The 25,926-nt window shown below is 42.6% G+C and overlaps 1 protein-coding gene across 1 annotated transcript in view; it reads right to left on the bottom strand.

Annotated features, from left to right (window-relative positions):
- Positions 1-25,926, bottom strand: part of LOC111160069 (protein kinase C eta) — a 227,517-nt gene that overhangs the window by 97,854 nt on the left and 103,737 nt on the right. Inside the window, exons 3-7 of the mRNA XM_022522881.1 lie at positions 10,380-10,530; positions 7,673-7,707; positions 6,721-6,809; positions 5,174-5,303; positions 2,852-2,979 (exon numbers count right to left, since the gene is read on the bottom strand). Of these exons, the coding sequence (XP_022378589.1) occupies positions 2,852-2,979; positions 5,174-5,303; positions 6,721-6,809; positions 7,673-7,707; positions 10,380-10,530 (533 nt within the window). The remainder of the gene's footprint in view (positions 1-2,851; positions 2,980-5,173; positions 5,304-6,720; positions 6,810-7,672; positions 7,708-10,379; positions 10,531-25,926) is intronic.

Below are 25,926 nucleotides of genomic sequence, written 5' to 3'. Positions count from 1 at the left end.
TCGAAGCAGTTATGGATGGAGAAGACCTTATCTGCTGCCTTAACTCTCAACACAGCAGATGGGGAAAGGTCCATTCAGCTTGACATGGGATCAAGTTCTGCCATTCAACACTACCTTAGTTCCAGCTCCTGGTCTGTGCTTACTATATTTTGGAAAGAATCATTTTAAAATATATCTGAGCCATCGAGAGTTTCAGTTTGAACTCAGACAGCAGTGTATAAAACAAACGCCTTAGTCTGGTCCCTCCAGTGGCTTGGTGGTTTTCCCCAGGATGGTCAGATTCAAGAGCGCCACCTGGTGTCCATGTCATTCAAAGAGCGGTTTTCACGTTTGCTCAAAGGATCTATACTAGGATGTGAAGGAACGAAGCAATATTCATTACACAGTATTTAAAATTATATAAGAGAAAAATTAATATAAAAACTAGAATAGTGAACAAATGTATGAAGGATGAAACGAAATACCTCTAATCAGCACCCCCCTCAAAAAATAAAAAATAAAAGCAATTACACATACACACGTTAACTACCTCTACACTTGATTAATTTTTAAAAATATAATAAAATTGTGATTTCATAATGGACATTTTTATTTAACACTCTGTAATGTGTATTTTCCATAACCTTCAAGAACATGAGTTTTCAGGGCTGTCCTGTATTCTGTTATATATCCCAATTTATTCATTGATTCCCCTGCTTATTGGAAACAGCTGATCTCCCATCTTTTGCCAGTTTCAATAACAGCATCATGAACATCCTTGCAGGCGAATCTTCAAAGCAGGGTGATTAACAGTCTAGGCTCTCAAGCAAGCCGCCTGGGTTCAAATCACAGCTCAGTAACCTAATCCTGTAACTTTGGGCAAGTTACCAACCCACCGTCTCTGGGCCTCAGTTTCTCCTAACAAAGAGGATGTTACAGCACCTGCCACACAAAATATTATGAGGAATGAAAGAAAGCACACAGAGCACTTCAATCGGTGCCTGGCAGGTTCAATACTCAGGAACTGAGCTGTAGTGATTATCATCATGATCACAAGCATCCTCTATTTTCTCATGATAACTTTCTGGAAATGCAATCTTCGGAGCCAAAAATGTTAATCTTCAAGACTCTTGATACACAGTCAACTGGCCCTCTGGAAAGGCTGATGACCAGCACAACCAGGGCTCCTTCCAGTCCCACCATACTGAACCAGAAATAGGGGTGGCCTCCCCCATGGATAACCCCGTCTCACTGGTCCAAGTCCAGCCACAGCGAGGGAGCTCCCTAAGGGCAAGAGGACTTGCAGAGGTCCACCTTGGGACATACAAGACAAGCTACCTTGTCTTTGGATCTAGACAATACATCTAAAGTCTAACGCTCTGAAGCTTTGCCCTAGTTAGCTGAGAAACCCCAGCTTATCTGGAACAACTTCTAAGTAAAGTTTTCAACAAACAACAACTGTGCAGTTGCTCAAAGCCATAAGGCTTTGACTTACTCAACCCAATAAAACAGTGATACAGATATAAAATGGATCATCTTTAAAAATCCCATTGTTTTTAGTAGTTTTTCCCCCCAGATCTCCGATCATAAATATTTCAAAGATAGAAAAACTTTACTAGCCTGAGTCTCACTTCCTCCACTTAAATACTTCCTCTGCTTGGGCTAGAAAACTCTAAGCCAGTATTTCTCAAAAAAAAATTTTAACCCATTCTTCTCTTTGGATAAACTTAAGAATTCTGTTTCATGTTGTGCTGTCCAATGACAGGTAATTTTGGCTTTTCCACTTTTAAATAGAACATTAAGGATCCTTGGTTCAAGTGACAAATGACAAGTGGCATTCCCCATTTTACAACTTGTGCCACACGGCCTATTTTATTCCCATGACATTTTAGGAGCACTGGTGCAGGCCGAAATCCTTAATCTGTGCCATTTGGGAACAGCCATCCCACACATTAGAAATCCCCCTCCTGGTGTTGGCAACCTGCCTATCTGTCCATGGTGTAGACATTACACTTTGCTGATTTCAGTTCAAGTCCCTAATCAACCAGTAATAAGGAAAATGGGGTGGTGAGTACAGACATTTTCTGAATAACCAAGAACTTGACAGTGATTGTGCTTCCCTTCCTAAGAACTCACAAGGATATTTAACAGGGAAGTCTAGAATTTTCCTAAACCGGATATGAGGCTACAGCTTTCACACACCACGACAGGGGCCATGACACTTTCCCAGCGCTCTGTAGTCTCCAGCCAGGAAGGCAGCAAGAGGACACAGGCCTGGGAAGTGGTCGAGGCTCTAAGGGTCAACAGCGAGTGGAGGTCACTCTGGGAGGCTGTGAGACAAAACATGCCCAAAGCAACAGACAACTCCACCCACTCCCAGGAGCCGAGAGGAAGGAACTCCTGTTTGTTGCTGAACTTGAGAGATAAATGCACAATCCACAAACAAAAGCTACAGAACGGGTGAGACTCCAGAGCTGGGGAGAATCTCAGAGATCGAGCTCAACCCCTTTGGAGAGAAGGAAGCTGAGGCCCGTAGCTGCCAGTCAACTCTCCTGCCTGGGCCCCAGCAAAGAGGGTAACCCAAGGCCCTGGACTCAGAGCTTCACCACACCACACTGACAGGAAGCTAATTAAAAAAAAAAAAAAAAATCCTCCTTCTACTTCCTGCTATATCTGCATGCTTGTGATTTCTTGTCCCATCATTGTATAAAGAACCTTTTTTGTGGGACAAAATGCTCTTTAAAAATACAATAAATCTGTTTATTGTGTTTGCTGAGATTAGGAACTTGGATCATGCCGCATGCGTTCATTCAGACTCACCACATCTGAACAACTTCTAAATTACAATACGTCGAAGAAAGCCAAGTCTCACCGAGGTTGGAGAAATATTTCCGGGCTGGAGGCCCATCCCGGCCAGGGTCTTGGCAAGTTCCACCGCGTTGACCCCGCAGTTCGGGGCCACATTCGCCTGGCATCGGATGTGGACATTCATCTTACAGACTGGAGGGGGGCGGGAAAAAGAAGGGAATCCAGGTTCAGCAAGGAGCCAAGTCAACATATGCTGCAAAAAAGAACTTTAAAAACCTGAAAGATTAGGCCGGGCGAATGATCCAAGCAGAACAATGCCATCCTCTCGTTAAACTGAACTTGCGCACAAAACAAACCCTGATGTTGCTCCCCTGCTGGTTTACGCAGCGGCAGAAAGCCTGGCATGCTGACGATAACACACTTCAGATGCACTTTTTTGACATTTACCTCGATCCTGTGTAAGAGTCATTGCCGATTTAATAGCAAGACTCAATACAGAAATCAAAACGTTCATCACCGTGACATTTCAGTCAATTAACTAACAAGGAATCATGGCAACTGACTTTATGCTTTTCCTTGGATCGCTCAGTAAAAGGTGGCAATCTCCATGCCACGTAGAGATGGCTGTTCAAACAGGAGGGGAATGGTGTTTCTGAGAGGAAAGCCTCCAAGTGAAGCTCGCTTTCTGAGTGCTCTTGTGGTCGGGGAGCCCTGGCGGCCCAGGGCACAACATCCTGTGAGCCTCTGGTTCTCAGGGCTTGCAGCCGGTGGGTCTATCTCATGGGGGAGCAAAGCGAGTTTTTTTTAAAGGTCAAAATAGACAGCAGTTGGAAAAGGAGAGGGGAGCAGGTATTCCTGGTACATAGGAAACAGATTTGGGCTGATGAAGGGACCCGAGGTTTCATCAGCAGGAAGCTCAGACGCAGTTTCCTCACGTGGGCCTTTCCTCACGTGGGCCCAGCGGATGGGAGGCAGAAGCGAAAGAGCGGGCAACAAATTCCCATATCTGGGGTGTCAACCCAGCTCTGGAAGCAAGCCCGGATCCAGGTTTGGGGGGTCTGAATGTGATTTAGGGTGCCCTCTTTAAGAGAAAGAATATCCAGTCCAGTGGAGAGCTGTGGAAGGGACCCTTGCAAAGGAGAGCCCCTGAGGCTGAAGCCTCAGTAGCTCTTCTGGGGAAATCCCCCGCTCTCAGGAAGGCGGCTGCGGTGCCCTTTCTAAGGTACCAGTGACAATAAAAGAGAAGAGTACAGGAGATGGCTCACTGTTTGTGCGCTACCCACCCACCCCCACCCCAGGCCACGAGGCCCAAGAACAAGGTGGTGGAGCCCCACGCATGGCTCTGCATGTCGGCAACGACCAGACAAGAACAGGAAGTGACTTTTGCTATGAAACCCACGCCCAGAGGAGACCATCCAGCTTAAGATCAGGCAGGGCCTGAACGAAAGCCATGCATGAGCTAGTCGCTGGTTGGCTTGAAAAAGAATTACTTCATGTATCTAGGAAAAAAATGAATTATGAAATGATGTTCTCAAGAGATGAAAGGCTTTGCAAGGGGCCAGTCCCCTTCTGTTGGCAGAAGCAGGCTCAGTAAGTGCAGGCAGCCAACGGACACTGTCCAGCTGCACTGACATCAACTTGGCCTCCCCCAGCGACTGAGGATTTATCTAAAGCTTCAGGCCGAAATCCGCCTGTATTCCTGCAGGGGGCTGCACCCCATGACAGCTGGATTGTTACAGCAATACCTAAGAGAAAATGACTCAACAGCTCCCCAACTCCTAACAGGACGGGAATCACCCCTCGCTCTCAGAATCTTGGCGAAGGCAAAAGCTCCACTGGGCACAGTTAGTGGCGTGCAAGTCCACGGCCAAAGCCGAAACATCCTTCACCCCACCTACCTCTCCAATCTCTATCAGTCTCTTCGAGGAGACCGAGGGCAGCTCTCACTGGGCTTTGACTCAAGTCCTGCTCCTTTCTGGGGAGGTCACTAGACCTACTCTCTTGCCAGTTCTCACTCATAACTGAAGTCTCTCTTTTGGTCACCTCACCTCCTACCACCTTCCATTTCGGACCAAGATCCCATTTTTCCCTCTTTCAAATACCCATGCCAATACAACTAGCAGGCCCTCAGCACGAAGCAGCTGAGAGCCAGCTAGACAGAACACTGAATTTAACAACTGACTGGAGCTACAGCTGGGAAGTCTTTGGACCAGAGGTGACTCCCCGTACATGGCTGACAAGGAATATATAGGCCTAGAACTACGAAGACCTAATTCACAAAGTGTCTAAAACCATTGGTGCCAGCTCAGAAGCCGCGCCGGCAGAATTCTGAGAGCTCGCGGCGCGGTGCTCCCATGAAGCGGGCACCCAGCACCCGGCATCTCACTTTTACACTGCAGTCCTTGTCGCATGATCCCCCAGAGCAGCGAGCCGCAGTGATCGCAGAAGGTTGGCACTTTGTAGTTGTGGATGCTGAACTTGTGCGGGATGTTGATTCCGAACCTCTGTTCAGCAATCTACAAAAAAAGAAGCAGAAGGACGAGAGCTAGGAGGCCGGGCCAACATCTTTGACAGAAACCGTAACAGGAGCTCCCCAAACGCAATGTGTTACCATGACACCTGAGCTGGGGAGATTACTGCATTGTGCTCTGGCCTTCCTCACCAGGCTGAGCCCATTTTCTCATCAACAAGACTCAAAAGAAAGGGCGTAGTGGTGGGCATTAGATCATTCACCATTTGGGGAGATAAGGAGGAATGAAAACCTTTTTTTTGATCACCTTTCATGTTCAGGCTGGATTTCTCTCCCTGCCAACTCCCTCGTGCCCATGTCTAGTTTCTAAACCCTTCTAACTGCAGGAGTAAACAGGTCTCTTACTGACCTTACACTCGCTGTTACCACAGGATTTCCCAGATAGTGTGCTGGGTGGGGGCCAAGGGAAGAAGGTGGCACCCAGCGAGTACAGAACCACAGAAGGAATTCACCCCAAAGCGACATCCTAGAAGCTTACTCGGCCCTCCCCAGCTGTGCCTGCCATTTGCATTTTGCAATCTGAGGGCACAGGTCCTGCTTTCATCTCACAAACTCTTCCAGCAAATAATTAGACAAGGCATACGCACTACAGTTACGTCACCATTTGAAATGACAATGAGACAAGGAGTAGGGCAATTATGACTCCTCTTGGAACTTTGCTGGTCTCTTTCTCATAAAAGCTGTGGCTCGTACTTCTCCAAGGGAACTTTAGCAACCCTGTATGTGTCCTGTAAGCAATCCCTGAGCTCAAAGTCAGACTCCGATGCGTCTGTAAACCCACTGCTCATTGTCAGCAATGCTCCAACTGCTTTCTGTCGCCACAGTTTAGAACGTGCCCTCCCCAGCTGAATGCAATGCGAGCGACGAGAATGAGATTCAAGCATTTATATATGGAAGTGCATCCTCCTGGAGATTTTGGAAGACACCAGAGGAGGCTAAGAGTCGCCTTATTGAGGAAGCACAATTTCCAGTTAACAAATATTTGTCACATCAATTCTATCGTGTGGAAGCCTCACCAAAAAAGCGCATGAAGGAAATACGGATCCCATTCTAAGACTGAGGCTGACAGAGAAGCTAGCTAGCGGAGGCTGGATTTGCATCCGAATCCTGGTGGTGTGAGGCCAAACTCAGGAACCTTTTCAGTCCTCTAAACCCCTCTCCAAATCAGAAACACTAATCGTGAAAGTTTGTAACCAGCTGATCACTTATGGGATCCACCCACGGAGACGTCATGCTACACAAGCACAAAAGTAAAAAAAAGCATAATATAAAAAGGAGAGAAAATTCTATTCTGATGCCACCATTCACTTCAAGGAGTGCAGAAGGGAAGTGGAAAGGGGATGGAGCAAGGAGAGAGAGCGGGCTCGTGCCGCCACTTAGTTAGCAAAGTTCTATCTTCTTACCTTTGAATCCATTTTGTTAATGTTGTTCTGGCAAGTGCAGGCTGTAACAATTAGATGATGGCAGCGTTTATGGACAACACAGGTGCACACTAGGGAATGAAATGCATGATTATACATTCCTCAGAGGCTCACGATCTGCCAGTTCTAGTAGAGTCAACAAGGGCCACACCATGTCAAAGTGACTTGATTTGGTGTCTGGCCCACTCGATGGCATCCAGCCTTCCCGTCCTTCCCACGGTCATTACCGTCCCCCTAACTCACGCCTTTGCTCACACCCAAACTATCTGCACTCAAGTCTTGAGCCTACTTCATCTTTCCTGGCTTTCCTCCTGCCCACACCCACGGCCACAGGAATCCTCTCATGGTATAATTCTGGTCACCGTGCCTCACGATCTAAACCTTCAATGGCATCTCATTGCCAATAAGTCGAGTTCAAATTTCCCAGCCAGGTTTCAGGCCCTCCAGAAGCTACCCCTAAGCTTACCTGTTACCTTTCTTTGTTCTAATAAAAACTAGACTGGTTGCTCTTCCTAGAGCAAGACTTCGCCCTCCCCTGCCCGCCCTGCATTCTCCACGCAGGTTAAGAGACAACATTGTGTCATTTCTCACCCCTAGTAACAATGGGGTTGGGAAAAACAAAAATTTAGCTTCAAGATTTAAGGGTATTGCTCACAAAATGGCACTACCTTTCAGTATTTTCACGTCATCTCAGAGACAAAACTTTAAACAATTCAACATTATTAGGTATCTCGGCTTTAGAAATAAAAGTGTGCCCTCTGTGCTAAAATGTAGCCAAAATTTAAAACATAACCAAATACTTGCAATGGGAGTGTCCCTTGATCGGCAGAGTAATCTATTACAATATTAATGAAATGTATCCTGTCTCCTCTAAATATAACCAGTCTTTAACATAAGAACAACATTAAATACCTTTTTTGAAATGTTTTCTTACCTTGACATTGATAACCTTGTTTCCCAAATACTCCCCTGTTCAAGACAATAGAGAAAAGCTATCATCAGTCTACTTCAGCAACAACGCCCCTATGATCATAGTACTTCAGGAAAACAAATGCATGCCATCCTCTGCTCCTTCCTGAGAAACATAATTTCAGAGAAGCAGCAAAGATGAGGTGATTTCTGAGCCCTTGTTACCACGAGACCTAGAGGATGTCCTGTGATGACCTGAATCCTCTAGCAATGTACACAGGTGGGTGTTGGTGGTCCTCATTCTGCCCACCTCCCCCTGTGGCAAAGCCCAAGTCCTCAGCTGGTCGTGTGACAAAGCCTCGGCCACAAGGGACACTCCAGCGCCTTTTCTCACTCGCACACACATAAAGATGGGCAGGCCGTGAAGTAAACAGGTGAGCCCACCACAGCTGCCTGGCCTGAGGCACCCTCCCTCTTCCCTGTGCCCCCGTAACCCCTGGAGTCCGGGGGTGGGGACAGAAATGCTGCCACAGGATGCCTGTCAGGCCCACGGCTATCATACTGGCCTCTCCCCAGTATATTCTCTGGGCGATGATGATATCATCCTCATTCTCATTTAACACAGACCACATTTTATTAAACCTGGAGGATGTGCCAGGCACTGAGCCAAGCTACTGATGGGCAGCATCTCACTTAATCCTCACAAAAGTCCTGCGAGGTAGCACGCATCATGGGAAGGCTCAGAGCACAGACCCTGAAACCAGATGGCCCGGGCATGACTGGGGGCACATCGCTAACTCCCTTGAGCCACGGTTTCTTCATCTACAGAGGGCAACAATGACCGCAGTTCCTACTTCACAGGGTCTTCATTAAGGTAAAGAGAGGTGGTAATGTAAAATGCTTAGAATAGTGCCTAAAACATTATGTTCCACATAAGTTTATGAGATAAGCAAAATAAAATGGTCTTTATTTTACAAATAAGGAGACACTGATGGATTATATAATTTATTTAGGTTTACACAGCTAGTTGGTGATGAGATTGAATGCCAGAGTCCATACTCTTAACCATATATATGTAGCACATACAGTAATACTCTGTGAGAGACAGAGAGAGAGAGAGCACGCAAGCGAAGGCTGGTTGAGTGGGAGTTAATGTTTCCTTGGTGGAAAAAATTTAGTGAAGTATCAAACAAGTTTCCATTGAGAACGTTAGCTGAGGTCACAGTTGGTCACCACAAATGCCCACAGGGGCAGGCAGGTCACATAAAGGAGGGAAGCAGAACGGTGTGACATGAAATAAAGACGAGCAGACCTTTCAGATCAGGAAAACCACAAGGAGAGTGGTGGACACCAACTAACTAGCCAGTGCAGATGACCATAGGAGTAGAAAATGAGCTCAAAGATGCCAGAGTTTTTCATTTTGTTCAATAGACAATGCACCAGGAACTTGTTTGTAAAGACCATAGTTGTGATGACACATCTGTCAGCAACACACCAACACTCAGTTGTGGGTCCTTGGTTTAGACAAGGCGCTATTCTTTTTTTTTTTTTTTAAATTAACATATAATGTATTATTTGCCCCAGGGGTGCAGATCTGTGACTCATCAGGCTTACACATTTCACAGCACTCACCATAGCCATACCCTTCCCAAAGTCCTTAACCCAGCCACGCGATCCCTACCCCCCCACCCCCCAGGAACCCTCAGTTTGCTTGTGATTAAGAGTGTCTTATGGTTTGTCTCCCTCCTGATCCCATCTTGGGACAAGGCTCTATTCTTAATTTAAAACACCAAAAACACTAACCCTGGATCCTGACTGCTAAAAGGTAGCAGGGACTTTTAAACCAAAGTAATCAAACATATACACACACAAAAACAAAAATGAAAAAATGCAAACTCACTGATCAGTACTTGAAAAAATTACTCTGAGCCAAGTGCTTTTGACTTAAACAAAACGAGTATGGTTTGCAACACAACCAGGATTTCCCTTTATGCTATGGATACTAAACTGTCTTTTTCTCCTACAGAGATGGGTATGTATGTGTACATGTTTGGAGGTGGGCGAGGGGGCATTTCCTTCTCTTTCCAAATACATGTGTTTAAAGTTGGCTCTAAACACAGGTAACTATTAACTTCAATTTATTTTACATTATAGATTTGCCACTGAAATTTCAGCTTCGGTGGCGCATATAGGGAGCTATTGCCCCAATTCACCTAGAATTTCTGGGCTGTAAATTATCTCAGTTCCTAAATGCCAAGGATTATAGTATGCAATCACTGAAAGTCATTACCTTTTGGCCACATACCATTAGGCTGAAGATTACTGTGTGTTTACTTTACTTACAACCAACTAAGTTCTATGACTTACCATGTGAGTCCTACTTTTTTAAAGCAATATGGTTGTCATTTCTCTCTTACTCAGTGGCCAATTATCCAATTTATTGATTATCCATATATTGATAGGTTAGCCTTCCTAATTCATGCTCTTTAGCCAGTTCATGACTCATTAGCATTTTCCCCAATTAACTGGAAAAAGAAATAACATCTAAACCTTGGATCTGTAAATTGTTTAGATTTTTTTTTTCACTGGGAATTCAAATTACTGGGCCAACATATTGGAATAAAAGGCAAAAATCAGATCCTGAAACAACTCTCGAGAATCACACTTCCTTCTGAAACCACACACAACCTAGAGAGAAGCTTGGAGGAAAAAGAAGCCAGGGAACCTCTTACCAGATAAACTCCCTGCAGTGAGAGCAGTAGGTGGGCTGTCTCAGGTACGTGGCCATGAACTTGTGTCCATTGATCTGGTGGACTCGCCTTCGCATAGCCCTTTGGCGCTTCCTGGTGAAATGTTTGAAGATTCGGTCTCTCTGCAGAGTGGCTGTACAATAAAAGCAAGGAAAAAAGTATGCTCAATGAAACTAGCTGTATCTAATGTAAGAGAAAGTCTAACAGCTCAAATACTCTCTAAATTGTTTCTTCTTTCTTCAAGATGCAAAACACCCCCAGAACATCACCATGCTTGCCAGTGACCTCAGGGCTCTTCGTGTCTAAGGGCTGGACCTAAGTGAACTCTGAGATCCCCACTGCCCGATCATAGCTGGCTCTCCAGCACAGACCATGGATCCCCCAGGGTTCTAATGTTCCAGTATGGGACATCAGCCTGGCTTTCTAGCTCCTGTCCCACAGTGTGGGACCTCAGGGCCATCGCTGGCTAGAACTACTAGAAGTGAAGCAGATTTCTCATTATTCGCCTTTTGTTCTGCCATCCTCACAAACAGAAGGAGGAAAGACCGCAGCACAATAACACTGCCCAAAAGCAACAGTCCAAACACCATCCCTGGAATGGGTAGAAATTAACTGGGACATAATACAAAGTTCCTTTTCCACATCCACATTTTTAAAAATCATGACTCTTAGTCTGAAGAATCAAAACTGGGCACTATCTAAAGACAGCAAATTATGTCTTCCAGATAAATTATACTAGAACTTTCCCAAGGTATACAGTGACTTATGATTAATACAATAAAGATTACTCCTTCAACAATGTTTTGCAATTAATCACTTCAATGCAAAGAAAATTCAAGAAATACTGCAAGAATAATCTGCTAAGAAATTTTAAAAACCTGGAAGAAATTGAAGATATCCATGAAAACGCAAATGACCAAAATTAAAGCGCTATATACACCAAATAGACAATCTTTTTAGAAATAAATTAGTAAGATTTTCTTAGGACTGCCTCTCAAAAATCACCCATGCCGACATGGTTTCATGGGTGAATTATTTTTAGCCTCTAAAAACAAGATGATATTAATGTTTAAACCTGCTGCAGAAAAGAAGAGAAAAGAAAGTGCCCCATTTTTTTTAAAGGGAACTATGTGATACAATCCTAGGACTAAAAGACAGAACAGATTTATCCAAAGATATATCAGAAAAAAGAAACCAGGGGTTTGTGATCATTTTTCATGTCATGGACTCCTTAGTCTAGTGAAATTTATGGATCCCTTCTTAGAGTAAATCTTTTAATCTTATATGTATGTGTGTGTGTGTGTGTGTGTGTGTGTGTGTATGATTACAAAGGAAATCAAGTATCAAAATATTAAATTTAAAGTGAGAAATACATATGTATTTTTAAGAAATTACTTAGTGTTATACCTGATCACTCTAATAATTTTGAAGTCATGATTAGCAGCAGTTACATTTAATAGTAGTGAAGTAGGAGTTGCATTTTAAAATAACCATTAAAAAATTTTTAAAAATCTGTAAAATCTATAATACAGTATGAAAACACCCAGGATTTCTATGGTGACAACAAACATAATTACCGCTAATACTGCCGTGGGTTAGTTAACAATGGAAGAAAATGCTACATCTGCGTTACAGCTTAGTGAAAATATTTTCTTTCATCAAATTTCTGGACCACCTAACTTCTAATTATGGACTTCAGGACAAGTACCCCTCTGCTTCCATATCCAGCTCACTCATGAATACTGATGCAGGGATTTTCCTTATTGAAGTTCGTATACTTACAAAGCGAATAGGAAAGCAATATTAGAAAACATCAGTGGTTGTCAGGTTATGGGGTCTTTGCTCTCCCGTTCTTTTACAATTCATCCCCAACACAAATAATCCTTCCCACTTAATAAGTGTCTACTCTTGCCCACTACATTGACTTCTTGGCTTCTTGAATGTGGTGTTATGGATGGGGAACATCTTAATAAGTAATAAAAACTAACTGCAAAGCAAAATTGAAAATCTTGTAAAAGTTGAAGAATTTCATGCAGTCTATGGAAAGTGATGTTTGTGAATGGCAAGAGTCAAACCTTAAGGCAATGGTAGATAAGACTCTAGTAGAGTTAGATCTGTTCATAGGTGAATAGAAGAAGTTTGATATAGAAAACAACATGATGGTCATTTTAAGAGACAATCACTTGAATAGTAACATACTGGGAGAGGCCCTTGAGAAACTGAGGAAGTCTCAAACTGTTGCGAAATATAGCCTATTTAAAACTGCACTATAATAATAAAAAATAAAATGTGTAGTATTCTGCCATAGAATTTCATCTGAAAAGTTACTATATTCTAAAAATTAGTGCCTGTGATAAATCAACAAAATGCATTCAGTAAAGTTTTTCATAATTTTAGCTTTGTCAAACTCCTTCTCCCACTTTTGAACAGTAACAAAATTTAGTCCTCATTTTGAATAATTCATTTAATGTGAATTTTTCTCAGTAGTAATGACACTCAGATAACCAGGAAATTCTATACTACTCAGCATTACTTTTTTTTTTTTTTTTTAAAGCTGGGGCAGGGAGGGACAGAAGGAGAGGGAGAGAAAATCCTAAGCAGGCTCCACACCCAGAACGGAACCAGATGCAGGGCTCAATCTCATAACCCTGAGATCAGGACCTAAGCCAAAATCCAGTGAGATGCTTACCCGACTGAGCCGCCCAGGTAACCTGACACTATTCAGCATTATCTTAAAAGAAAAACCCACTCTGAGCAAGGGGCAATTTTCCCAGGAGCACAACAATGAGTGCATTATGAGAAAACCTATTATATTTTATTCTACTAACAGGTAAAAGAAAGTAAATATGATCACTTCAATATATGTTTAAAAGGCATTAGATAAAGTTTAACTTGTAATCCAATAAAAAACTTTTTGGAAAGAGTAGACGATTGTCTCCTTAACATGACTAAAACATTATGCTCACAGGTCAAAAAATAAATGGTAAATAAATTTTAAAAAATCCCATAAGAGTTAAAAACAAATAAGACCAATTATCAATTGCTTACTATTATTCTGAAAGTACTTGCCAAAGCTTTTAGAGATGAAAAGAAAATAAAAGATAAAGCTATGGAGTGGGGGGAGAAGGAGGCAATGATGCCATGATTTGGAGATGTTTAATACATGACTAGAAAACTCAGGAGAAGTTAGCCCAATCTACTAAAACAGAGTTCAGTAAGATGGACAATGGTAAATCATTAAAAGTTAACAGATCTTTAATATATCAAAAGAACCATTTAGAATATATAACAAAAACATAACCCCATTCATAAAGCTACAAAACCCAAACTAGGAATAATTTATCAGAGGAAGGTTAAGACTTATATGAAGAAAACTATAAACCCCAACTGAAGAAGATGAAAAGATATGTAAAAACGAACTTCCTAAATAGAAAGACTTAATAGTATTAAGCTGTCAATTCTTTCTAAACTAAATTCAACAAAATCCCAATAAACATCCCCAAAGGAAGTCTTTAAATTTGACAACTTTTTAAAAGTTAATTTGGCATATTGGGCACCTGGGTGTCTCAGTGGTTTAAGCCTCTGCCATTGGCTCAGGTCATGATCTCAGAGTCCTTGGATCAAGGCCCACATCGGGTTCTCTGCTCAGCAGGGAGCCTGCTTCCCCTCTCTGTGTCTGTCTCCCTACTTGTGACCTCTCTCTCTGTCAAATACATAAATAAAATCTTTTTTAAAAAAAGTTAATTTGGCATATAATTAAAAATAAATACTTAAAAACTGTCCAAAAATTCTACTGAAGGAAGGAAGACTTGTTCTACACAATAAAACATTAAGTTACAGTGACTAAAACAGCATGCTACCAACTCAAGAAGAATCCAAAACCAGAAATCAATTTTGCTTAGAACATAGCTCAAATAAGTGGTAAATGATAGATTATTAATAAACAGTGTTTAGACAATAGTTAGCCTTTTAGAAAATAACTTTACCTCATTCCTGACACCAAAATAATCTCAGGTAAATGTTAAGGAGGAAGTTATGAAAAAATATATACTCCTAGGATGGGATAAGAGTAACAACACTCTTAAGCCATAAGAGACTCAGATTTGTAATTTAAGAACTTTAAAGTTCTATTTGGTAAAAGACACAAAACAGAAAGCTGAACAAAACAAACTGGGAGAAAAAGGACTTGCAACACATGACAAAGGGTTACTATTTATAATATGTAGAAATTAATAATAAAAAGGGATGAACAGTCTAGTAAAAATGGGACAGAGGAGGCAAAGAGGCAATTTATAAAACTATAAATGCAGACAGACAATAAACACACCAGATGTCCGATCCTATCCTAGATGGGCATGTAAGAAACAGGAGGTCAAAGACATTTTACTTAAACTGGCAAATATTTATAAGGATTGCTAATGTGCCTATGCTTACAAGGGAATGGGGCACCTCTACTCTCTGCTGGTAGGAGTGTAACTGGGCTCCAGTCCTGGCTCTTCTGGCTGTGTTTACCACACAAGCCTCAGTGTTCCCATCCATAAACCGGGTAGTGCTGTCCTCATACCGTTTTTCCAGGGACCTTCCAAGGAGGTAATGCAATCAAAGTGTTCAGCATGGAGTTAGGCCCAGGGTAGCATGCAACACATGTAGGAATATTGTTTTTGGAGAAAGGTATCTGTCAAACACCTGTCAAAGTTGTAAATATACATTTCCTTTCATTCAGCAATTCAACGTCTATGATTGTTTTTTCCATAAAAACACGAGAAAGAATGTATGCCATAGAGATATCAATTACTATTTTCTATTTAACAGTAAAAACCAGGGTTTACATAAGAAATTTCAAGGAATGAAATGCAAAAATAGAGAAAATGAATTTGGTTAAGACACTGATGCTTTCAGAGGCTCTGGCATAGTTAAAATAGTACCTGCTTCATAGTGTGTGTGTGTGTGTGTGTGTGTGTGTGTGTGTGTGTAAAACTTTTGGCAAGCAGCCTAATTATTTTCATTCTCAGGTTTCCCATCTGTCTCAAGAAAATAACTATATTCCTGTCCTCAGCCCTATGGGTATCGTGTCATAATCAATACGGCCAAGTTTCTTAAAATTCTGGATAAGGATCACAGATGAACAGAAGTCACTCCATTATATAGCTCTCTCCTGCCGTATTTCCAGAAGCCTTTTAGGAATGACAAAAAGACCAGATTTTAATTCTCCTTTGCTGGGCAGATGATAAAATTTGGCCCAATGACCACACTGTATCTAACATATGCTCTACCAGCCTGAGAACCAGCTCAATACTTGCGAAGGCAAAACATGCATTGAATTTCTAAACACTTATCACACCTCGATGCAAATTAAATTCTCCCCAGGGGTCTAATTATCAAGAATTTACTTCTTTAATCCCTTAATACCATGAAGAGTGGTTAAAAGGTCAGTTCGCTTGTATTTTTAGTATTTCTTGAATTGAATCCCTTTCCCCCAGCCTCCCTGACAGCTATTGCCATAGTAATAACAGGACCTCTGAATTTTCAGGTGATTCCTTCTAGCCTGTAGGACTTAGGAAGAAACTCTTATAGCCACCCACCATGTTGGTCATCCCTTAATGCCTTCGCTCCTGCCTTCTACCCCTTCTGGAATGCCCTGTCCTCCTTCCCCCCACCATCCCCCTTCCCCCACCCAACTAGTTACCTTAGATTTATCCCATCTGCCTCAGAGCCTCAACGGTGTCCCCCCAAATCCTGAATCAGGGTGAAAGGCCCTTCCCCTTCTTCCCAGCCTCAATCTTTTCTTTATCCCACAGCACATATCCCAGATGTCTCAGAAGCACCACCCATGTGCTCATTTTAATAAAGCTTCACTCCTCCCTCTTCTGTCTTCTTTTGCCTGGGTGCCTCTTTGTTTCAAACCACAAAAACACACTCATGCACCCCTGAGAATTCGAAAGATGTTTGGTTAAGAAAATGGGGGTGGGGGTGCCTGGGTGGCTCAGTCCTTAAGCTTCTGCCTTGGGCTCTGGTCATGATCCCAGGGTTCTGGGATCGAGCCCCAGATAGGGCTCCCTGCTCGGCTGGAAGCCTGCTTCTCCCTCTCCCACTCCCTCCTTGTGTTCCTTCTTTCACTGTGTATCTCTCTGTCAAATAAATAAAATCTTAAAAAGAAAAAGAAAAAGAAAACAGGGATGGATGGGGGCTGCCCATGGCTTCAAAGGACTTTCACTGTCACCTTCTCTTGATGGATGCCCTGGACGGGAAGAAGGAGTTCTCAGAAGGCACTCTGCCCAGGCACAGACTGGACCCCCACTTTACCATCAGAGGGCACGGGGGGCTTCCTCACTGTTTGCACCGCCCCCTGTTGCCTTAGGACTGAGTCAGAAGAACAAAAATAAAATAAAATAAAATAAGCTATTTAATCCTTTTGTGCCTTAAACCAACCCAGGCTTGGAGAAATTTTCCAGATCACATGGGGTTTTTCTGAACGCGTTAGGCAAACTGAACGTGCTCTGCAACCAAAACTTGCATCACAACTTCTGTTTTGCTCCTAAGGTGCTCATGCCTCTAAGTAAATAGGAAGCTGGCTCCGTGCCCACCAGGGCAATTCACATTCCAGGCTCAGAAGTGGGCAGGCCTGGAGCCCTGATCTGTTTCACCCCGAGTCAGTTTTGACAAGCCGTTCCATCCATGGGGTGGGGAATAATTAGGTCAAATACAACAAAGATAACTCTTCTGAAATAAAATTCTATCTCATAAAATCTGACTGTCATCCCACGCACTCTTTAGAACTTCAGAAGGCACAAGTAACTAGAAGCCACCAAACCACTCCAGGGGTAGTTTTCATGGCAAAAAGTCTTGCTGGACGGAAACGTGTTGCTAACCTGAGGCCTCATGGGGGAGGGGCATCTCTCTGAAGTCTGAGTAAAGCTGCCTTATCTCAAAAAGAGTAAAGGTTTCATCCTTTTTAGCCTTTTGCTCTATCTACCTGAAGCTAAAACTTTCTATTCCAGGGGCAGAATTCTGTTATTTGAAAGTACTTCTGGAAGCAGAGATCACGTCTCCTAATTTTCAAATGACTGTAAACAAATTCAATCAGAGACTGAAAGTCTATGGCATGGCACCTTTAAACTGTCAGAATTAAATAAGTATTTCCAGAATAAAACATGCATAAAAGAAGTAACTTGGGGGTGCCTGGGTGGCTCAGTGGGTTAAAGCCTCTGCCTTCGGCTCAGGTCATGATCCCAGGGTCCTGGGATCGAGCCCCGCATCGAGCTCTCTGCTCAGCAGGGAGCCTGCTTCCCTTCCTCTCTCTGCCTGCCTCTCTGCCTACTTGTGATCTGTCAAATAAATAAATAAAATCTTTAAAAAAAAAAAAAAAGAAGTAACTTGATTCAGTGTAAAAATACAATTCAACTTTGTAAAGTTGAATTCACTTAACAAGCAAGGGCACTGTGGTTTACAAAGGTCCGTGGCTTGTCGTTAAGGGGCCAAGCTGAGGAAGTTGTGCGGCCTTTCCACACAACAGGCTGGGAGTGTGTGGTGGTTGAGGGTGCTGGACCTGAAGCCTGGGCAGGAATCGTGATTCCTCCCTTCCAAGCTGAGCTGGGGCAAACTGCTTATTCTCCTCTGCCTCAGTTTCCTCATTTGCAGAACAGGAAGCACAAGAGAACCTTCTTCAAAGGACCACTCTGATGACTCCCTGAGTCAGTAAGGGTTACATAATTGTTAAAACTCTTACTTCACACTCCCATAGAGACCAAAGAACAGAAAGGATTTAATTCAGTCACCGAATTGCCTAGAAATCAACACTTAGGAAACCATTACCTTAAACATGGCACCCAAGGTTGATCTAGCTAGCTAGAGCCAGAACTACTACTAGAAATCCTCTGCTCTTTGTTTTATCCCTCAGCTTTATGGATAACACGACACTGGGCTGTGTCCTTTATTAACATCAGGTCTCCTGGAATCCCTGGAAAGTAATACATTTTCTGGTGAGGAAACAGAAGCTAACAGGAAGGTTAAGCGAGGTCAAGCAGCTACTGATAGAAGTGGGGTCGCCAGACTCTGTTTAGTATTGTTGAACTATGGAGCAATGCTATCCAACATCCTTTTTTCCTTCTTCCTGAGATATTTGTTTTATCATTTGTATGTGTGGGAGGGGATAACTTGAAGAAAAACAAACAGGAAGACCTTAGAGGTAAAGAAGTTACTAGTCAAGAAAAAACCAGAAAGTATTATGTTGTTTAGCTCTCCAAAATATATCCCTGAAAGGTAACAGGATAAGGTCGTGGGAGAATCTTACTTAATATCATTAAACACACTGAATAAGCAACCATCTGATCACAAAATTGTGTGCACAAAGAACGATGCATAAAAATTTAACATTAGATGATTCCTGTCTGAGACAATAATGATATAAACAGATTAGGACACGGACTAGGCAAATACCTATCTTAAATGAGTCTCTACAATAAGCACACACCTCCAGTGGGTTAGAGCATTTAGTGGGTGCTGAGTGAAGAGAGAATCACTGGAGTTGTGTATCTAGTCCTCTGATTAACTAAGAATGACTTTATAAGTGCACTGAGCTTAGCAGTTGTTTGGAAAAGAGGAACAAGAATTTGATACGAAGAATGGAGAGAAGGTTCCGGGACTTTAGGCCAGCACCAATGACAAAGGCTACAAAAAAAGGGTGTTTATATTTTAAAATCGCACGCTAAAGCCCCCCAAGTAACACTAAGCAGTACAGAATCTTCTGTTTTTTAAAAGTGCATACCACATGACTCATAGTTATTTCCAAATTCAGATAAAGTGATTAGACTCAACGCATTAGGAGACCTGACAGGTGTTTCTCAGGGGTTTGGCTCCCTCCGAGCAAGCTCTGTGCATAAACACCTTCCATCATGCATCACGTGGACAGCTATCGTTGGCAAAGGGGGGAGAGAAAAGTCACTTACTAGACTGACTCCCATGGGTGGCCCTCATAGCACTGTGAATGCTGACCCCATCCTTACCCATCACTCTAGCCTCCTCTGTGAGCAGAAAGGTGATCAGAACAGAGCTCCTGGATGTAACCAAAGCTCCATCGAGAGCAACGGGGAAGGCCTTTCATGCCACTGTTGGGAGGGGAGAGTGCTGCCTCCCATCATTCCTTCCCCATCTTCCCCTCTGTTATGCACGAGTACTGTGCAAAGTCTTCCCGTCCCAGCGCTTGGAGAAAAGTACTTCAGCTCCAGTGCCTGGCTCCTCTTACTCTCCAGCTTCTCTTTCTTGTCCTCTTCACCAGCTCTCCTCTTCCACCCAACCTTTAAACTCATGTGTGTCCCAATGCTCTTTGCACACCATTCTGGTCTTTCTGGATGCTCCCCTCATCTCCTCAGAGACCTCCTATGTTCTCTTGATTTCTAACAATTGCCCATAAACTGAGGACTCCCAAAATAACAGCTCTAATCCTGGCTTCTAACTACATATAAAAAGATACTAAACATTTCTAGGTAGCTTCTTAGCATCTCTCCAAGTAATCCCCAAATTACCTAAAATTGACATTTGTAGGCTGAGTCCTCTTCCCTGCCTCTTCAACCCACCCTTTCTCTTAGATAATAGTATTACTATCCTTGGAGTCACCCAGAAAAAAACTAAAGATGTCTTCAGATCCTTCTTCTCCACCCACAACCCATCAACTGTCAAGTTCTACTAAACCTATTATGATCTGACTAGATCTGAACCTCCCATGCTCACTGGGGATAGTTCTTGCGCCTTCTTCCTCTCATCTAGACTATGTACTAGTTTCCGAGCTAGACTCTCTGCATAAGGTTGCTCCCCTCTGCAATCCATCCAGTTATTCATATGAAATACAGGTGAGATCATGTCACATCCTGTCGGGAGACAGCTCCCCTGCTATAGTCCATGTAAATTTCTTGAACAGAAGATAGAGTAGTTCTCCCAGCTGGACCATAGTAAGGTAAGGGGGTGACTCTTCCCCAAAAGGTAGTGTTCCCACCATCCAACATCTGAGTGAAAGTCAAATCTTCAGGCAGCAAAATGACCCTCAGGGGGGCCTTAGTTAGGTGGGAGACAGTCATTCCCCTTGGTCCTCACTCTCCGGGGTCTGGACTTGAGGGCCTAGGAATAGGGTGTCCACAGAGTTCTGCAGAGGCAGACTAAGGAAGGCCTAGAGTAAGCCTGGTTGTGAAGGCACAGAGAAGATGTGTTCAACATCCCTTGCAAGGGAAAGCATCTAGTGCATATGCTTCTGTGTACCGTTCAGTTTCCACCATTAAGCCTGGCTTACATGGTCCAGGCAGACCTCAGCTCTGCCTTAGACAGTGTGTCAATGTGGAGAAGCCACCCTCAGAGGCTGCCATGGTAGATAGAGGGTCCTTGAGAAAAGTGAGAATCGCCAGGGAAAGTGGAATCCTAGGACATAAGACCTGGGGATACAAAGTCTAGCCACATATCCCAGGTGGCAGGTCTCCCTGTTTCCAACCTTGGAGGATTAGGATTCCTTTCATCAAGAAGCCAGCAGATCCTACGCTTCTCTACTAAGACTGTTCAGTAGATACCAAGGCCAACATCCCTGACCCAACATCCAACACCCAACATCGCTGGGCTCTTTTAGCAATCTCAAGGAATTGATAGAATATCCTTAAGGGGCTGAAAAACTGGGGTAGTTATCCTCCAGCTGCCACTTGTCATTGGTTGATAGCTGCTTCAGGGGTACGGAGCATCAGTTCTCTAAAATGTCCAGCCTTTCTTTGTGCCCTGAGAGGAAATGTGGAGAGGACATCCACAACGTCTGCTATAGAATGAATTTATGCCTACTCTGGTCCTGCTTTCTTATTTATAGTTTGCTACCATAAACACCTCCTAACAAGTGCTTCAAACTCTTTGTGGAATTTAATATAAATAGAAAATTCCTATAATAATATTTTTCAACTATTATTGTGCCTACTCCTTTCTGCACACATAATTTAATGACAGAAATTCCCTCTTGTTCCCTATTATCAAATGCAAGAATCCTATAATTCCTTTCTATTAAAATGGTATGGATTTCTACCCTATTGCTGTGATTCTACAAATATTTCATTCCCCCCATCTGCACCAATTTCATCCATAAATAGACTTCCAGCTGCCACTTCTTCATTCTTTAGTTTTTTAAAATCAAAGTTAAACACTGCTGAGTGGTTCATCACCACCAGGTTTCAGGATGAGGAGGAAACGTATTTCTGGTTCGTCAAATTTGGATTGGATTATATAGAGGTAGGTCCCCATTAGGCCTCGTGCTGTCCTCCGACTATCTGGAAAATACCTCAAAATGGCATTACCTTCAACTCTAAGCTTAAGTCAGAGAAAGAATCTTGGTATATGTGCTTTAAAATGTAAGCATTTCCCAATTATCTGGCAATTTTTCTTTTATCCTTCATTATTAAATGTAACTGGGAGCAAATGTCTTACCCATGGTATCTCTTGTTCCCAAGAACCTTTTGAGCTTAATGTAAGAAGATCACAAAACTGTAATGTGCTAAGAGCAACATGTGAGATGTCTTTTTGCTCTTTTGCTGTCGTTGTCTATAACGATAATAAACGATCACTTTAGAAAATGCAAATGATACCAAAAACTATAAAGAAGAAAGCTTCTTTTAAAAGTCATCTTAAATCTCACTGTACAAAAAAAATCACTGTAAATATTTTGATGAACATGCCAGATATATCCACCATATAGACCTACAGTAAGTGCCAATTACTTTTCACCCAAAGCGTCTTCCCATATCTTATTTTTCAGAAGACTTCAGTTGGTTAGAGTAGATTTAGGTTTATGGTAAAGTTGAGGGGGAGGGCCAGAGGTTTCCCAAATGCTCCTGGATGATAACACAAGCATCACCTTCCCCATTATCAGCATCACTCACCGGGACGGTACCCTTCTTTCAGTGAGATACCACATAATCACCCAGAGTCCACAGTCTACCTGAGGGTTCACACTTGATGTTGTACATTCTGTGAGTGTAAAAAGATGTATAATGACATGTATCCACCATTATAATATCATACAGAGTATTTTCACTGTCCTAAGACCGTGTTCTCCTATTTCGTCTCTCCATCCCCTTCTGCCACCACCTCTGGTAGCATTGACCTTTTTATTGTCTTTTAATTTGTTTATGGCTTTCCTTTTCCAGAATGTCACACAGTTGGAATAAGACAGTGTATATAGCCTTCTCAGATTTGCTTCTTTCACTTAATGGCATTCATTTAAAGGTTCTGCCCTATCTTTCAATGGTGTGATAGCTCATTTCTTTTTAGCACTGATTTAGAGCCCACTGTCTGCATGGACCACAGTTTATTTATCCCTCCATCTACTGAAGGACATCCTGGTGGCTTCCAAGTTTGGGCAATTATGAATAAAGCTGCTACAAACATCCAGGGCACCTGGGTGGCTCAGTAGGTTAAATGTCTGCCGTCGGCTCTGGTCATGATCTCATGAATGTGGGATTGAGTCCCACATTCAGGCTCCCTGCTCAGCAGCGAGTCTGCTTCTCCCTCTGCCCCTCTCCCTGCTTGTCCTTTCTCTCTCTCTCTCTTAAATAAAATCTTTTAAACAAAAAAAGCTGCTTCAAACATCCATGTGCAGGTTGTAGCGTGAATATAAGCCATCCATAATTTTAAAAAGTTACTATTTGTTTTTATAGCAAGTAATACTAAAGTTACCATTTAGTCATCGTATCTTATAAAAATGAATATGCATCCTAACTTAAAAGTAAGCTAGTAGCATTAGCATATCATCCCTGTGAAAACAAGATTTCCCTGGAAAATGACCTCTGTGATTTTCTCATTCACTTGAATCTTAGGGACTGCTCTCTCCACCAACCCCCCCTCCCCCCCCCCCCCCCCCCCCCCCAAGCTCAGGTTGGTCTCCCTTCCCCCCCAAAAAAAAAAAAAAAAACCTCTTATACAAACAACCTGTCCATCCAAAATCTTTTCCAGATAAACATGTGTTTCCTGCCGAGAACTAACAAGAACCCGGCCCCATAGCTTGGCTTATTCCATTTCCCTTTCAACGTTTTCGCCCTCTTTTCCACGAGTAGATTTCTGAGGTCTCTTCTAAGTCTCAACTTCTGATTTTATGATTTTTAGAAAAACCTTACAGGATATTAGCCATGAGGAATATGATGCCTAATCATTTCCTTCTCCAGCTACATGACTAGAATGAAAGCACTGCTGCCTTCCTCATGCTGCTGACTCAACACGACGGTTAAAACCGCGGCACCATTGCTCATTATAAGCCGACTAATTCCAAACCTAGCGCTGAAGGTAAAATACCTTTATCACATAGCCAAATCTCCTACAACACTAACACCAGGGCTTTGAACCTCAGCCAGCACTTTATGATAGTGTAAAAAAAAAAAGGAAGGAGCCAGCTGCTTTAATCAAATGTCACTTATATCGTATGGTCACTTCCTGTCAGAAGCCAGCAATTTTGAACTGTGTATCTTGGCTACTAGGTTGGCTTTTCTGTTTGTTTGCTTTTTGACAATTACATTATGCCTTAAGTTGGGCGGGAACAAAATAAAATTAAAAAGAGATAAAGAAATTAAACTTTTTTTTAAAACAGTATAAATGAAGACTTGGTACGGACAGGGATTGAAACCTCTGATGAAAGTACATTTTTGGATTAGCAATGAATCCCATCTTTTATGATGCAGTGTTGTTATCCCTGTGCTTTCAGAAAAAGAACATTCCACTAGTCAAGGACCAATGAGTTCTCTTTTCTTAAATCCATTCAAATGGTTCTTTCTTGACTACCATGAATAACCCAGCCTATTTGTGAGTACAAGTTCACACTCTACCAGGAAAGGCAGAGATGTATGTGAGAATTCTTCAAAAGGTGTGACAAATGCCTCCAACCCCAGAAGTACTGAATACCAGCTCAACACCCCACACCAACAAAAGTCTGCATATTGTAGTTGGAATTCAGAGGCTTATATCATAATCTAATAAAGGTACAGTTTAAACACACAACAGCTCAACAAATTACTAGGGCTCCCACGAAAAACTGAACAGGGCTCTCAACCCTCAGCTGTCACTAATTCACAAATCACTTTTGGGACAAGGAGGCATTCTGCTCGACTCTGGAGATTAAACAGCAGGCCATCTTTTGCGATGATGTCAGTCCTCAGTCCCCATATGGGCTCTAAGCACACTCAAACCTTTCTTCCTTTTCCAGCATATGCTTATTCAACCAACAGGTCTTGAACCTTTATCAAGTGCTGGACACTGCAGTGGGAATTAGGAGTATAGTGGTGAACGAGGTATGGTAATGTCTTCAACTGTCTAATGCTGGAGGAAGGCTGTGAACAGCTGTTATTATGTAGAGTAGAAACTTTCGTGGAGTGTGGACGGGCAGGCGCTTTACCTAGACGTGGGGGAGTAAGAGATGGCTCCTCTGAAGAAGTACAGTAAAGCTCTAACCTTCAGAACAAGTGAAGAAGAGGTGAATCAGGAAAAATGGGAAAGAATGTCACAAGAAGAGGAAGTCATACGTCCCAGTGTCCAGAGTTAAAAGAATACAAGACTCAAGGAACTCCTAATATTCATCTCCTTACCTGGTCACCCAAACACCAGGTAGCTGCCTCAGCATCATCAAATACTTGCCCAATGTCTACTACTTACCAGAGCCAAGAACACCACAGAGGAGGGGTACGAGTACCCAAGAAGGTTCTTGAATCGCTTATCACTATGCTGGGGTCCAGGAAGAAACTACTGGAAGAAACTCCCATTTGTTTGTTTCTCATACTCTTCATTTCAATTCTGTGACACTTTATAGTGTTGATAATATACACTATTTCATATATAATATAAATATTTTACACACTATTATATACAATATATTACACAATATTTATATTATGAATTAATTGATAATGTAAGAGTACTGCATATATGTAACATTTATAAGAAAACACACATATATTTAGGGTGCAAGCTCAGCTATTGTTCACTGACCTCTGCAGGATCAAAAAACGTTCGGAGGCCATGACCTAGATGGATATACATTCTACTTGGAGAAACAAGCTACATGGAGATGAAAGGCACCAAGGCTAAGGGCAATCTATAAGTGTTAGAGGAGCAAAGGGCAGGAAAAGATACCTGAGGGCTGGGGTGGTCGGAGAAGGCTCCACGGCAGAGATGGCATTTGATTTAGGCCTTGACAGGGGAGTAGAGCTCAGACCAAGTCAAGTAGATAAGCCTGAAAAGAATGACCTAAGCCCAGGTATATGGGTGCTGGGAAGCAATGAGAAAACCACCTTCTCTAACACAAATGATTCCTACTGAGTAGCAGGACAGGTGAAGGGGACCGGAGTGGACACAAATATAGGCAGGCCAGTAGGCATCTCCAGTATCGCTCTAAGAAATTGCACTTTATCTTGCCAGAAGGACGGACCCTGGTATAGGCATGTACTCCTTCTGTGTTCAGTGGCAAGTCTTCTGTGGAAATGGAAGAAAACTGAGCTAAATGCACAGTGAAGGTGTTTCTCATTTTTAAGTA

This window comes from Enhydra lutris, unplaced genomic scaffold (assembly GCF_002288905.1).
Source record: "Enhydra lutris kenyoni isolate GAN:26980312 unplaced genomic scaffold, ASM228890v2 scaffoldscaffold4, whole genome shotgun sequence".
Taxonomy (NCBI): domain Eukaryota; kingdom Metazoa; phylum Chordata; class Mammalia; order Carnivora; family Mustelidae; genus Enhydra; species Enhydra lutris.
The sequence above is the reverse complement of the archived record's forward strand: the minus strand, read 5'-3'. Positions and strand labels throughout refer to the sequence as shown.